The sequence below is a fragment of the Liolophura sinensis genome, chromosome 12 (genome assembly GCF_032854445.1).
Source record: "Liolophura sinensis isolate JHLJ2023 chromosome 12, CUHK_Ljap_v2, whole genome shotgun sequence".
In the NCBI taxonomy this organism is placed as follows: Eukaryota; Metazoa; Mollusca; class Polyplacophora; order Chitonida; family Chitonidae; genus Liolophura; species Liolophura sinensis.
In genome coordinates this window covers 15048234-15064303 of record NC_088306.1, presented here as the reverse complement: position 1 = coordinate 15064303, position 16070 = coordinate 15048234, and the positions used below count along the sequence as shown (strand labels likewise).

Genomic DNA, 16070 nt, shown 5'->3' with positions numbered 1-16070 from the left:
GATCACGAGTGGATTAAAGTCTTCAACTTGTCTCATATCCGGAAAAGCCAAATCATTTAAACTAGATGACAAATATATTACGATATTTTTTCAACTAAAACTAGTAAGTCCTTTTTTACTTTATCAAAAGATTTACTAATTTGTAATAGTTTATTGCAATTTTTAGCAAACTAAATATTTGCTTTTAAGATTCCGCCTTTTATATGGAAGAGATAAACGTTCGATTTTTTAAAGGACTTTCGAAATACCGCGGGAAAACACCGAAAATGGCTACTGATAACATGTTCTTGGAGAATTTGGAAGAATACGTATTTGATGAAAACAAAGTTGTAAGTACGCTAGTGTAGGTGTTATGGGTTGATTATCAGTGTATTGCTAGTTGACTGTTTGTGTGTACCGATGCTAGTGATCAAGTTCTAGGAAAGATTGATAATATAGCTTTGACTTGACACAATGTCGAAGTTGAAGGTACAAGTGTAAGTGAAATTTAGCGGTCCGTGGGAAATTTTCTGCATAAAAGTGGCACTCACATTGAAAAGGCTGTCCGCATCTCCTGTCGCTCTAGTCAGGCCTTCTTTTGTCAGACTACAGACTGTATGGGCGTCTTACTGATCACTGAAACTAGCTGGGACATGAAATTAAACCACTAACATTTGGCAAGATAGTGACAAACTTTCCTGCGTGTGACATAGATCATATAGGTAGAAGGCAACATTCCGGAGCGAACTACATGTTAATCAACACAAGAGAGCGCCTTTGATCACATGGGATCTTAAAAATTCCTTTTCTGGATTTATTTGTTGGATTGGTGTTTTACGTCATATTCAAGAATATTTCACTTATTTGACGGCGACCAGCGTTATGGTGGGAGGAAACCAAACAGAGACCAGGGGAAGCCCGCGCCCGCATGAGCTGGAGTTGAAACCACAACAACCGCAGCTCCTGGGCCATTGTGCCAAGCTGGCATGCTAACCCCCTCAGCCACGGAGGCCCTTGTCTGGAAATGGCTATAAAACATTAATTAAGTGGTAAAACATTAGGCTCTGGATGTCTGCAGAGTCAGATTGCTGTGTGTCAGAATCTCTCAGTAATCGCATATATTGAATTACAAATGGATCCCATGCGGGACGACGAGCTGTTAGGGGTGTGTACATATACTGTGTCTTCTTGTGGCAGGGCGAGTCTGCCGCAACTGGAGAAGACACCAGACATGACATCGCACCCAAAAACTCGTCGAACCAGTTCTGTTTTCTTGCTCTAACCTCCTAGTGCTGAGTGCCAACTGAGGCAGCAACAAGTACCATTTTAAAGTCTTTGGTATGAGCCAATCGAGGTGAGATTTCATGTCTCCCAACTTCATCAGGTTGAAATAAGTTTTCAAAATCATGTCATTGTGATAAAAATTATTCTGATAATTTCAGGTGACCTACAAATGGCTGAGCAGTACACTGGGTGTTCATGTCAACCAGGCCAAACAGTAAGTTTCTTCACAAACTCAACATGTTACATGTATAGACCACGTTAAGTCCTTGACGTCCTTGAATTAAAAGATAAATCACAAAGCTTTCACTTTTCACAAAAATTTTTGTCAACAGCTTTTTGCTGTTACTATATAAATGCTGTGGAAGTTATCTTTGTGAAGTATTTTAAATAACGAATCTGCAAAATTTGGTATAAAATTAGACCGTTGAGGGTCAGATGAATGAATGAGGGCCACTTTGACTTTGATGGTAAAGACTTCATAGGAAACAAGTAGGGAGTGGCTTTTTGTCAAATTATAGAATGTCCACAATCATCACCACATACATGTGTTGTAGTTACTTTCAGTTTCAGATTTTTGCATTTCACCTTTAAGCTTTTGTATTCCAATTTACATAGTTAAAATTAAATAGTATTAAATAGTAAACTATTCCTGATTTAACATTAAACAACACTTGATTATGAATCAATTCAGGATGACTATGATGTAAAACGCAATTATGCAAATGAACTAGTACAAAATGAAAGAGTGCTTGCTGGCTGAGTGGTATAGTAACGGCATAAAGTTGTGCTATTGTGAAAGTCACCAGCCTCTGGAGACAGCTCTGCAAGTTTGCCTGGTATATGGTCTTATCCTAGGCATATATTAAAAGTACAATAATGAGTATAGTGTTTAAGCAATGAAAATGTAAAGGGGAAAATACACAAGTCTGAGAAAAAGTCCCTGTCATTTTAGACAAGAACTAAAACCCATCTTTATCTTATCCAACAGTCTTTTGCTTTTTACTTTGCCCAGTCATTCCTCAGTGTTTCATGTTTTTTTCCTATTATCTAGGATGCTGTATGCCTTCGTTGACAAACACAGAAATAAGAAAGACAATGACGATTTGTCTGTCGTGTACTTTGTATCTGGAACAAAGAAGTCTGACAAAGGATATGTGGTAAGTGGGCCATGCAGCTCAAAACATTGATTTTGAAGCCTAAATGTTGATTCTGGTGTCCAGACTGTGAATGGTGATCCTGGGGATGAATCTGCAATGCCATTTCCTTCAAATTAAAAATCTCTTCACAGTACTTCATTTTTGATACCAGAAGTAAAAAATTTGATACAGTTTTAGTCTGACGATAGCACTGATGAGGTGTGCAAAATTTTAGATTCCAGGGTCTAAAAATAAGGTTTAAAATCATGGTTCAAATTTTGATGTCAGAACCATCCATTAATGACCCCTTTCTTAGAAGCGTGGGCATGGTAAGATTTCATGTCATCTTGCACGCAGCTCAGGTTTATGTAAAGCATTTGACCTTCAAACCCGCCTATTGACTGACTGACTTCCTGTCGCACACAGCTGATTGCTGCAGCGAAAAAGTCTTACTGTGAAGTAAATAAGTTGAAGATGTTTTTTCTTTTTTTCTCCATTGTTTAGGTTCACCGTTGCTTTGTTCTACCTGAAGAGAGACTTGAAGCCTTCAAATCCACCTTGTCTGTCCTCACAAGCTGTCATGTCTACAGTGTGCAGAAAGCTAAGCTCAAGGTACAACTATTTCTCAACAATAAAAAAGCAATAAAATGATGATTTGATTTTGAGGAATTACCAAAATTAAAGTACCAATACATGTGAAGTTAATGTAACATCTCTATGACAGCGACCTGATTATTCCTAATATGTGATGTTATGTAGTGTGGAGGAGTCAGGGCTGAGTGGTTTAAGGTGCTTGTCTTTCTGTCACAAGTACACCGAAGGTATGTGTTCAAGTGAAGTCTTGAGCCAGTGGGGGGCCTCCGTGGCTCAGTTGGTTAGCGCGCTAGCGCATCGTCATGACCCCAGAGTCTCTCACCAATACGGTTGCTGTGAGTTCAAGTCCAGCTCATGCTGGCTTCCTCTCCTGCAGTATGTGGGGAAGTTCTTCCAGCAACCTGCGGAACACCAATGAAATAAATAAATAAATAAATCTTGAGCCAGTAGTTTATAGTACATTCCCCTGTGCTCACTGTCCATAGGGCCTTAGTGACATAAAGTATGCTCATGTGATCATTTGCAAAGTCTGACGTTCGTCGAACACCATTTGTCTTCCACCAGTATGGTGTGCACATCTGTGCACCACGTGTGGGAATGTTTGTCAGTAAGTTGCCAGAGATCAGTGGTTTACACCCGTTTCCTCATCCCATAGACCTTTCTGTGTAAGTTCCTATTTCTTTAGTATGGTGTTCATAAATTCTTTCATGAGTATGCCATATATAATAACAATCAAATAAATTAAGAAACAAAGTTAAGGTTCTACGTTACAATTAAGCTCGTTTTATTGACTTTACATACCCATAGTGATAAGGCAGATTTGTCTGGAATTTGTCCAGATTTCTTCTCCAATAAACCAGGCAGGGGCCTCCATGGCCAATGGGGCGAGCACGCCAGCATGGTGCAGTGGCCCAGGAGCCTCCACCAATGCGGTCGGTATGAGGTCAAGTCCAGTTTTTGCTGGCTTCCTCCATGGAAAGGTCTTACAGCAACCTACAGATGGTCGTGGGTGTTCCCCCGGGCTCTGTTCCTTCACACCATAATGCTGGCCGCCGTCAATATTCTTAAGTACAGCATAAAACACCAATCAATAAACCAGGCCGTAGTCAAATCCTTTGCTTAATAGGCTCCTTGTTTTTGTCCCCCTATGGTGAATGTGAGTGAGCACACATTTTGCAGGGTCTATAGCAGAACTTAAATACTGTATGTGCACATATAAATAGGCAAGATGATTTTGTCATTGCAGGATTCCAATGCTTTATACATCACAGATTACGAGAAGAGATGCGAGGCATTATCAGAGTATAACAGGTATGTACATTATCAGAATATAACAGGTATGTACATTATCAGAGCAAAACAGGTGTGTGCATTATCAGAGTATAACAGGTATGTACATCATCAGAGTATAACAGGTATGTGCATTACCAGAGTATAATAGGTATGTGCATTATCAGAGTATAACAGGTATGTGCAGTATCAGAGTATAACAGGTATGTGCATTATCAGAATATAACAGGTATGTACATTATCAGAGTATAACAGGTATGTGCATTATCAGAGTATAACAGGTATTTACATTACCAGAGTATAACAGGTATTTACATTACCAGAGTATAATAGGTATGTGCATTATCAGAGTATAACAGGTATGTGCAGTATCAGAGTATAACAGGTATGTACATTATCAGAGTATAACAGGTTTGTGCATTATCAGAGTATAATAGGTATGTGCATTATCAGAGTATAACAGGTATGTGCATGATCAGAGTATAACAGGTATGTGCATTATCAGAGTATAACAGGTATGTACATTATCAGAGTGTAACAGGCATGTACCATCACCACCTGCCAAGACATTGCCAATATGTTAACTCGTTCGGAGTTGCTTCTGCATTAAAAGTTTCAGTGTACTTTGCCAGTTTCCTTGTTTCCGAAGGCTGATCATGAATGGCATGTCTCATCTATGTTGGCAGATGGATAGAGCGTTCACCTGGAAGTCGAGATACCTGGAACCGCTTGTGCAAAGCCTTAACACTACCAGCACATGACTACCATGGCAATCAGCAATGTAGGCAATACGTCGCCATGTCCGTTACGTGCTCGTAATGTTAAGTGGGCTTCGTACAAGTGGGCACAGGGATCCAACCCGGGTCGGGTCATATCAAAGACTTACTGTTTCAGAAGTTCTTGAATCCAGATGGGTCACCACCAAATTTTATTGGAGTAGTCCTTAGCCCAAGCCATGCATAACCTTTTCTGTAATCTTGTAAAACAAGTAAACGCCAGCAAAAACATTACCATCTTGCCGGTGGGAAGGTCTGTCAGCAACCTGTGGATGGTCGTGAGTTTCCCCTGGGCTCTGCCCGGTTTTTTCCCACCATAATGCTGGCCGTCGTCTTATAAGTGAAATATTCTTGAGTACGGCGTAAAACACAAATCAAATAAATAAATAACAAATAAATAAATACCATCTTGCCGAAGGTAACATCTTAATTTTTTCTGTGTGTAAATATTCTGATTAAGTGATACAGTCCTCAGTGATAAGTTTCCCTCATGACAGCGCTGTCGTTGACGAATCTGCTTACCAGGAACTATGCACTGTCCTTTTTCAACCTTTTCACATATTGCAATAAGGTATTATTCTGTGTGAACTGCTGAAGTTATACTTTTTGTGAAGACCTGAAATTGGCCAATCCAACCAATGTTTGACTTCAAAATCAAGTTGCTGTTTTATGTGCAAAAAGGTTGAGGAATTACGGTTTGTGAGGAGTGTTGTCTGAAGTGTGTTAGCTACTAACAGCCTGTGATATAGGAACAGACAGTGTGTTAGCTACTAACAGCCTGTGATATAGGAACAGACAGTGTGTGATGCTGAATGTTCTCTGTAATCCAAATCAGCATGATATCTTCAGTCTTCTTTAAGTACATTTAATTACATGATAGCCAAGCCTCTGAGTGCGCCGAATCATTTGAAAGTACATGTATGTACAGACATGTGCAATATCAACTTTGTGAAAAATTTGGGGGCCCATATTTGTGAATCTGTTATATTGAAATGACGTGTTGTCATGAAGAGTGTTATATTGAGGGAAGGTGTTGTGAATTTACTTAATGTGTTTCAGACATAGTGCTATACAGTGTAAAAGTGCTGTGCTCAGATCACCTGAGGAGTTGAAAAAACTGAGAGGAGCAGTTGTGAAACAGTCACCGCAGTTCCATGAAAAACCTGCCACAAATAAAGTAAGCCAAGATTTATTTTCTTCACAGCTTACAGTTCAGACAATGTCAGATATATATTTATTTATTTATTTGATTGGTGTTTTACGCCGTACTCAAGAATATTTCACTTATACGATGGTGGCCAGCATTATGGTGGGAGGAAACCGGGCACAGCCCGGGGGAAACCCACAACCATCCGCAGGTTGCTGCAAGACCTTCCCACGTACAGCCGAAGAGGAAGCCAGCATGACCTGGATTTGAACTCACAGCAGCCGCATTAGTGAGAGGCGCGCTAACCAACTGAGCCACGGAGGCCCCTGCCAGATATATATATATATATATATATATATATATATATATATATATATATACATACATACATACATATATATATATATATATATATATATATATATATATATATATATATATATATATAAATTGGAACATTGCCTAAGGTTTGCAGAAGATTTGAAAATATGTTATATATATGTACATCAAAGTGGTTGACTCCACCCTGGTTCAATCCTGAGTTGTGCCTCAGTCTCAGATGTCAAAATTGGACTTTTCCATAACTTCATTTTGTCATTGGACACAATGCACAAGGCCAGGGGTCATGATCTCTGACTGAGCTGAGCATTGTGGTGGATCCAGCCCAAAGTTAGAACCTTAATAAAATACACAGTTTATGGCCCCAGGGGCTCAGTTCTTTTTATGTTGGTCTTGAAATAGAACCTGTTTACTGTTCCCAATTTTAACTCATATGCTGTAAATCTTCAACTTTTTCAACCATTAAAGCACTTTTTTTCAGCCGAATACAGATATTATGAAAATGACGCTAAAAATGATTTGTTTGTATCATTTAAGATCCACGCTTCATAAAACTGTGAAAACTGCACCCCATAGTTCTCTCAAATGTTTCAAAACATTTCTTGCAGAGGCGATTGAAAAGATTGAAGAATTAGGGTAGTCTTAAAAAATAAGTAGGTAAATCGCATTTTATAACACTACATTGGACGATTGAGGAATTAAATGAATTATTTTCACATTGAAAACTTTCACAGTTTTTTTACAATAACAGGAGAAGATGGGAATTTTTTTTCATTGCAAATTGTGAAAGCGCACTGCGGTTCACCTTTAAACTTGTGAAGGTATATGGACATGTATATTTCATTTATTGTTAAGTAACGCATTATTTAAACGACTCGGCTTGGAATAAAAAAAGGGAATTAAAATGACATTTGTATACAGGTTACTAATGGTCATGGGGCAGGCACGAAATCAAAACCTGCAGCCAAAACGGGCATCGCTGGAATGTTCGCGGCTGGCGGGAAAACAACAGCAAAGAAACAGCCATCACCAGAAGCCAAAGCTGACAATGCCCAAGACAAAGAACCGTCAGAGGTCGGTTTTGTAATGGATTGTGATCTTCAATCAAACTCAGAACAAGAATTCTGCTTGTTTCACTGAATTGTAATCATATGGTCTGGTGCTTTGGTTCTTTAATTTTTATGTATTGTTACCACGACTTACCACTTGAAGCCATTTTCTCCCAGATTCTTATTCATGTTGACTTCCTCTCCAGTCATAAGTGGGAAGGTCTGTTAGCAACCTGCGGATGGTTGTGGGTTTCCCCCGGGTTCTGCCCGGTTTCCTCCCACCATAATGCTGGTCGTTGTCATATAAGTGAAATATTGTGGAGTACGGTGTAAAACACAAATCAAAGAAATAAATAAATCCCAGATTCTTATCAGAATCTTTTGTGAGTTTGGTATGAAGCTACGTTGAAATAAGTTTGTGATATCGTCATCACGTCCTCTGTTTGCTTCCAACATCCCCAGCTAAATAATGGCTTTAATCTGCTGAAAGTGTGGACTTAGGGGGAATATTCCTGTTTATGTGATGAATACATGTATGTATAATGCCTTCTGCCATCTTTATTTGCAGTCATCTGCTCAAGCCAAAGGAAAAGGGGGTGGAATGATGTCATTTTTCTCGAAACAGACAGGTGAGAAAACTTTGGATAGGTCAGAGTGTAAAGTTAGTTCTCAGGCCCCGGGATCACAAAGTGATCTTAGACGTAAGCCAGAATTTCAGTCATTAAAAATTTGTTGTGTTCCTGTTCGTTATCTTAGCTGAAATTTTTTTGTACAAACTTACCCATAATTCATCTTGTCATGCAATATTTTGACCTTGTCACATCATAAGTAACAATTTTAAAGTGATTTGAAAATTTGACTTAAGTATAAAATCGCTTCTTTATGCCATGTCAAGGTTTATATGTATCCTTAAAACTGACACTACACAACCAATCTGAACAACTGTGCAAAATATGCTGAAATATTTTCTTGGCAAAGTTTTAGTTCATCTTTGAAATTGCTGAAAACATTGCTGTGTATACATGTATGTGAAACACAGGAAGTTCAACTAATGAAGGTTATTTTACATTGCTATGAGCTTGTACTTGTATGTGTAGAATATTTTTTCCAAGATGCCTGAATTTTCGGCATGGAAAAGCCTTTTAAAAGCCTTGAAATTTGTAATCTGTAAAGTGTACGAACCCTGGTACTTAGAGAAACCGATGTAACATGGTCATAGACAAGAATTGTTTCCTTGAATACTGTTTAGTGGAAGTGTATTTGCAAGTGCGGAATTCTATATGTTGTACATACCCTAATTCCTTTTTTAACCTTTTTTCATATGAGAGAGCAACTTTCAGTGCAATTTATGCACAGTTTTAATCTGATCTTGGAGACAAAATTACATTGCTTGGATTGGCCAATTGCAGGACTTCACAAAAAGTGTAATGTTATCAGTTTACACAAAATACTGCCTTCAGAATATGCTTGAATAAACACCCTGCAAACGTGGGAAAAGGTTGAAGAGTTACTGTAATTGATCACAGTCCTAGTATCGGTATCACATACGGGTTACTGAGGCTTCTTTGATATTTGTAATACACAAACATCATTTAACCGATCTGTCAGAAAACTAATATCAAAGTGCTGAAAACGAAAGATGTTGACAGCGCTGAAAAACTTGTCAGCCAAAGGTTTAGGGTTAAACTTAAGCAGGGAGTTCAAACCAAGATGTGTCAAAGGAAGTTGTGTTAGCTTTTAACAAAGGAGTAAATGTATTAAACTTGTGGCCACGAAGTACACATTAAGTGTTTTATGTCTCTGTAGTAAAAGTCAAGGAAGAGAAAATGGAGTCGACAGAAGCCACACAAAAAGAAGCACCACCAAGGGAAAAGTCTCCCCCCAAGAAAGGGTGTGTATTACTAAAAGTGATGTTAGCATTAGCATTAAAAGTGATGTTAGCATTAGCATTAAAAGTGATGTTAGCATTAACATTAAAAGTGATGTTAGCATTGATAAGTGACATGACAATCTACGAGTGTGAAGATCTGTAGCCTGTCTTTTGTTGGAATTTTATTAACTTTTCAGGATTTGAAACTAATGAGTGTAATTTTGTGCCATACAGAAATGCTTTGTAAGAAATGAGTTTGTAAGAAAATAATAGAATTACATTTGCACTGAATGTATAACCTTACAAGTTTGATGACTTTTTTTTGTAAGCATCAACAGATTTATTCAGTGAAGCCATTTTTGTAGGCTTTTAATGTTCAGAGTTTATGTTGGTATGATCTTTGTGCTCATTTTGTTGGTTTTGGGTAGCAGTTTGAAAGGCAAAGGGAAGAAAACACAGAGGACACACTCTGGTATGTACAGACATTGAAAGCCAAATTCTTCTTGTTAGTATATTTTGTTAATATTTTCATTTTAGAATTGTACTTTTTTAGTTTTGTGTGTTGCTGCCTCGCTTGGCGCTAAGCACTGGTTGGTCCAGTGTCCGTGTGATGTGACTGGGTGGGGGTGTCATATCTGGTGTCATGTCTGGTGTCTTAGGCATTGTACTTCAGTTGAATATGTACCCACACCTAATGAGTCCTTGTCATTGTATGACTGAAAAATTGTTTAGTATATCATAAAACCCAAATCATACATGCATACATAAATTTCTTGTTTTGAAAGATAAATGAAGACTATTTGTATGTTTTGTTGCAAAGAAAAATAACATGCAAAAGTTTAGTTTATTTTTTGTTCTAAAGCAGTTACAGGAAAGTGATACAGACTTCTCACCTTAAATCCACTGAAAATAGCACATCTTTCCAGTTGAATCTTGTATCACAGTGTTTGAATACTTACTTTCAGATGATGAACTACAGAAGAATAAGAGACGGAGAATCCGAATGGATGTGTTTGACAGCAGCAGTGAAGAAGAAGGTATGAAAAAGCAGGAAGCTAATTACCTTCACGATTGTGATAATTTATATCTATTTAGGAAACATAATGGGCCTCCGTGGCTCAGTTGGTTAGCACACTAGTGCAACGTAATGACCCAGGAGCCTCTCACCAATGCAGCCGCTGTGAGTTCAAGTCCAGCTCATGCCGGCTTCCTCTCCGGCTGTACGGAGGAAGGTCTTGCAGCAACCTGTGGATGGTCGTGGATTTTTCCCCAGGCTGTGCCCGGTTTCCTTCCAGTGTAATGCTGGCTGCCGTTGTGTAAGTGAAATATTCTTGAGTACGGCGTAAACACCAAACAAATAAATAAATGAATTATCTTAAATAAATATTTAGGATACAAGGGTAGGAGTGGAGAGAGGGGCCTCTGCATGAGATTGGCTTGGTTCATCGACAACCCTTGTTAGCCAAACATTTTAATAGGTTTTCAGGAAATATGACTACAGAACAGGTTGTGGTAGTGAGTAAAAATATAGGCTTAAAAAAGTGCAAATAAATGGCATGAATTATTACATTTTCCCAGTAGCATCTTTGTGAGATCAGTAGTAGTCGCACAATCAGGCAAAATGCACAAAGGTAGATTGTAGGTCATTTCCGATATCTGCTGAAGTGCTTCACTAGTGAAAGGAAGGGCTAACAAGTACTAGTAAAACCACTTTAACAAGTAAAGATTTACACTTGAATCCAGCTACTGATTTATGTCAGAAAATCCTGTGTCACTAGGTGGAGTGCTAACCACATTGTTAAAAGAATCAATTTGAACTCTTCGTACTTGTTTACATTTTATGCAAGATGTAGACATGGAACCAGAAAGCCCTGTCCCAAGCCCACCACCCCGAGAAGCCACACCCCCTCGAGAGGCCACGCCTCCTCGCACGCTTGTGACTGATACTCCAAGCCCGAGCAACAACACAGAAGAGTCGATACAGGTTTCTGGTGAGAAACGACGAAAACGGAAAAGAAAACTCGTTGCAAAAACTACAGTGGACGAGGATGGTTTTATGGGTAAGAAGATACATTGGGTATTGGTGAAAGAATTTAGTAATAGAAATGATGCTGAAATGAGTTAAAAATCTGTCTGACCAGTGTCAGTTCATTCATCTGTTCATTAATGAGGTGAAGAAAAAACATGCTACGTTTTTGTAGACATGAAGAGACCACCAGTGATATCATGACATTCTAAAAAGTGTGATGAACAATAAACATTTTCCATACATCAATACTTTTGATACATGTAAAGATTTACATTAAAAATATTAAAAACAAGTAGAACCTATGCAATAATATGCAATAATTATTGGGGAGAAACTTAAAGGGTTGCAGTTAATCTCCAAACAGAATCTTGTCGTGGTTTGTTTTATGTTGACATTTTGCTACAGAGATCAGGGTTTTGTTCTATGTTGACTTTTAGTGACAGAGGTCATGGTTTGTTCTTTGTTGACATTTAGTGACAGAGAAGGTCATGGTTTTGTTCTATGTTGACATTTAGTGACAGAGAAGATCAGGGTTTTGTTCTATGTTGACATTTAGTGACAGAATGTCATGGTTTGGCTGTGTTGATATTTAGTGACAGAAGGTCATGGTTTTGTTCTATGTTGACATTTAGTGACAGAGAAGGTTTGGGAGAGTGATTCCACAGATGCGTCAGAAGTTGAAGAACCTCCAGCGAAAAGCAGCAAAGATACAACTCAGGCTAAGAAAGAAACAGTAAGTAAGGCACAGTTTGAGCAATGCATGGACTCGCTTTCACAAAATTTTGTCAGTCGAGTCATTGACGGATTTCACAAGGCACAGTTTGGTCAGTGCATGGTCTCACTTTCACAAAATTTTGTCAGTCGAGTCAGTGACGGATTTCACAAGGCACAGTTTGGTCAGTGCATGGTCTCGCTTTTACAAAATTTTGTCAGTCGAGTCAATGACAGATTTCACAAGGCACAGTTTGGTCAGTGCATGGACTCACTTTCACAAAATTTTGTCAGTCGAGTCAGTGACGGATTTCACAAGGCACAGTTTGGTCAGTGCATGGTCTCACTTTCACAAAATTTTGTCAGTCGAGTCAGTGACGGATTTCACAAGGCACAGTTTGGTCAGTGCATGGTCTCGCTTTTACAAAATTTTGTCAGTCGAGTCAATGACAGATTTCACAAGGCACAGTTTGGTCAGTGCATGGACTCACTTTCACAAAATTTTGTCAGTCGAGTCAGTGACGGATTTCACAAGGCACAGTTTGGTCAGTGCATGGTCTCACTTTCACAAAATTTTGTCAGTCGAATTTTAGCCTCAAGTCAATGGTTCAGTCAAATTTTTGACAGTCTGTCTGTTAACATGGGATATAAACTTAACCCACAGACTTAGTGTAAGATAACATGAAATCCTACTTATGACTTTTCCTGTAAATCAAGTTTGCCTTGTAAACAAGATCTTTTATGAAATCAAGTTACAAAAAATATTACTTACAAAGTTTTGTGAAAGTGACCCAAAAACTGTTGGGCTGAAATTTTGGAGGAAACTTAGAGCTTATGGCAGAAAGCTGAAAAGGAAATGCTGATATACAAGTGGTAACAAACACTAAGGGCCCTCTTTGAATCATTTGCGCAAAAACCGCTGATCTCTCTCAGTAGGACCCTGAGCAATAAGGTTGGAGGCTCGCTAGTTTGGGAGGTCAAGCTTGTAAGTTACTTGCCATAGGGCAGTGGTTACTCCGGGCACTTAAGGTACCTCCACAAAAAACCTCCCACCACAAGTGAGAAATTGTTGAATACTGTATTAAACCTCAGTAACTTAAATAAATCTCTAACAGTTTTATTCAACATGATTTTTTGATGCAAGATTTTTTTTTGTTTGTGTTGTGTCCTGTCTCAACCTGCTAAAAGTATTTGTTTCTGATAAAACAGAATTTTCATTCAACACTGAGTTTGCTGTCTGTCTAATGCATGTGAGTCTGGGTCTGTTCTGTGTTGGTATTGTTTGCCACTGATTGTCCACACATCTCGCATGTCTGTACTTCACAAACAGAGACAGGACAGTTCATCAGGAACTTGCGGAAGGTGATTGGTTTATACCTGCCACTGCGGTTTCTTTGACTGACCATTGTTTAAGTGAAAAAATTCCGGAGTATGGCATTAATTGATCCTCACTAACTCCTTTTTTTATTTTTGTCCTTGACCATGGAGGTTGCCTGTTCATACCCAACTCTTGCTCACCAAATTCTGTTTTTTTTTTTTTTTTCACCATAAGGTTTCTCATGTGTCTGGAGGGTGATTTGCACAACTGAAATAAGTTTGTTCTTGACCAAGGAGGTTGCATGTTCAAATCCAACTCTTGCTCATCCCGATGCAGTTTTTTCATCACAAGATATATTGTGTACCTAGATGGTGATTTGCTCAACCTTAATAAATTTCTCTGGTATTGCATAAGTGAAATATTCTCGAGTACAGCTCAGTATTGCAATTTGACTAATAAAATATACAAATGGAATTATTTTTATCATTGCAGGGAACCTCGAAAAAGAAGCCTTCACCGGACAAAAAGACCTCCCCAGCCAAAGGCAGCACCAAACAAGCCTCACTCATGTCATTTTTCAAAAAGAAATAATGACCAAGTACATTTTTATGAGAAATAATCCCTGTGTTTTTCCCGACCAGTGTATTTAATGTTAAATTGTGCTAAAAGACAGGAGTACAAAAATTTGGTGTATAATGAAGTCTGTAAATGTGTGAATGTCTGAATATTGTACCATAATAGTTATGTCCGTGAAGAAAAACCTTTTTGCACAAAAGTGATAAATACAATGAATTTCTTTATTCAAAATATTTCAGATGAAAACATGTTTCTACAGATCAAGTCTTGTTGGTAGATGGTAGTTTAAAATTTCATTTTTCAGCTAAACTGTTAAAACATTTTCACATGTATTCGGAGTAAACAGTTGGCGTACTTTACATGGCGGGGTCTCCGTGGCCTTGTGGGTTAGCATGGCTAGTGCTCAATGAAGCGGCACTTTTTCGCCAATGCAGTTCAAATCCAATTCATGCTGGCTTCGTCGCCGGATCTACTTGGAAATGTCAGCCAGCAGTTATTTTTGGATCATGAGTTTCCCCCGGGTTCTGCCCGTTTTCCTCCTACCATAATGATGGCCAGCGTCATATAAGTGAAATATTCTTGAGTGTGGCATAAACCATCAATCAGATAAATAAATAAAGTCTTTAGATGGCTGTTATATAGTTTCAGATCTCCTCCCCTCCCCCCTTGACATTGAGTCTCATTGGTGTAAACTACCTGTGAGTTGACTGGAAATGTCAATTGATTCCAGAAAAGAGGAGTTTCAAAAGTGATGTGACCATGGAATTGTTTACTTTTGAATTGCAAAAAACTTGGTCAAGATGTTAGGCAACTATTATTGATCACATTTACTATAACATGGGAATCTGAAAAAAACGTTTTGCAGAAACTTACTAAGAGCAGACAAATGATGACAAAAGTTGAAAAGCTGAATTTTTGTGAACTTCAAAAAGTTTTGAAAGGGAAGAGGTGAGAGTTGACTCTGGATCTCAGTGAGACAGATGATCAGTGAATTAATGTCTACAAAGGTTGCAAAACATTTTTCACAGGTCACATGATACAGTAGAACTTTTTTTACCTTTAACAACAAAAGAGTTAATGGAACTCAAAACACCCCTATTGTTACTGTTAACATGTTCGTAACCATGACAGAGAATCATATTCTCCAGTTTAACGTGGACAAAAATCACTCTCGGATGTTTCTCTACATGTACATGTCTATACAAGAGTCACCAGTATAATTGACAATAAGATCTGCAAATACTATTATGTCATGCCAAGGTTTGATATGCAGTAGGTCAAGTAAAATCATCACCGCTGTCGGACAATTCACTGTCAGATCCGTTTGTCTTCAAAGGAAAACAAACACCCCAAGTCATTCCAAGTAGTGTTGTACAGGGACTCTTTCGTTCTTTTCTGAGATACATCAGTGTATCTACATAGCTACAATCATAAAGCAAAGAGATACATGTAGTAACTGCAGATAATAACAGGTTCTCCCACAGCAAAGAATCAATTTGTACAGGTGAGAGAAGCTTCCCACTGAAAGTCACTTACCTCGGAAAACCACAAAGTCTAGCGAATCCCTGTACATGCATAACTCGTTTGTTTTTACAACTCATTTCAACATGTATACATAATAGTGCACAAAAGTGTTAAATTGACATGTAGAGTAAATAATTAAATCTTAACCATATTCTATGGAACAGAATCCATCTGTTATTTTCTGCTTCTCATGTCTCAGCTTTAGAAATGTATTTGGTGTTTTACACCATGGGAGGAAAACTGGGGTAGGGTAACCCACGACCTTCCTGCATAAAGATGCCTTTGAGTCAGTATTAGATGTATTTGAGTCAGCAGTACACATGTATTTGAGTTGGCAGTACAAATGTATTTGAGTCAGCATTACAGATGTATTTAAGTAATGTTACAGAAGAATTTGAGTCCACCGTGCAAATGTATTTAATTTATTTGATTAGTGTTTTATGTCGTA

General features: G+C 38.3%; 1 protein-coding gene across 2 annotated transcripts; it reads left to right on the top strand.

Annotated features, from left to right (window-relative positions):
* The first annotated feature begins 260 nt into the window (after positions 1–260).
* LOC135479328 (DNA polymerase delta subunit 3-like) lies at positions 261–15548 on the top strand. Of its 2 annotated transcripts, none has more exons than XM_064759153.1 (14): positions 261–329; positions 1422–1477; positions 2315–2420; positions 2904–3011; positions 4240–4304; positions 6119–6236; positions 7467–7619; positions 8163–8223; positions 9401–9485; positions 9896–9936; positions 10430–10501; positions 11312–11524; positions 12126–12226; positions 14015–15548. In XM_064759153.1, the coding sequence occupies exons 1-14, from the start codon at positions 267–269 to the stop codon at positions 14111–14113; spliced, it is 1341 nt and encodes a 446-aa protein (XP_064615223.1). In that variant the 5' UTR covers positions 261–266; the 3' UTR covers positions 14114–15548. The 2 variants fall into 2 exon arrangements, with proteins under 2 accessions (XP_064615223.1, XP_064615222.1); XM_064759152.1 differs by having other exon boundaries at positions 9893–9936.
* Positions 15549–16070: the final 522 nt, after the last annotated feature.

What these genes read in the sequence shown, in the direction of transcription:
- LOC135479328 (XM_064759152.1), top strand. Translation starts at nt 267, where the DNA reads ATGGCTACTGATAACATGTTCTTGGAGAATTTGGAAGAATACGTATTT. An exon ending in GCATTATCAGAGTATAACAG is followed by an intron (nt 4,305 to 6,118) that starts GTATGTACATTA and finishes AATGTGTTTCAG; the next exon opens with ACATAGTGCTATACAGTGTA. An exon ending in AAAAACCTGCCACAAATAAA is followed by an intron (nt 6,237 to 7,466) that starts GTAAGCCAAGAT and finishes ATTTGTATACAG; the next exon opens with GTTACTAATGGTCATGGGGC.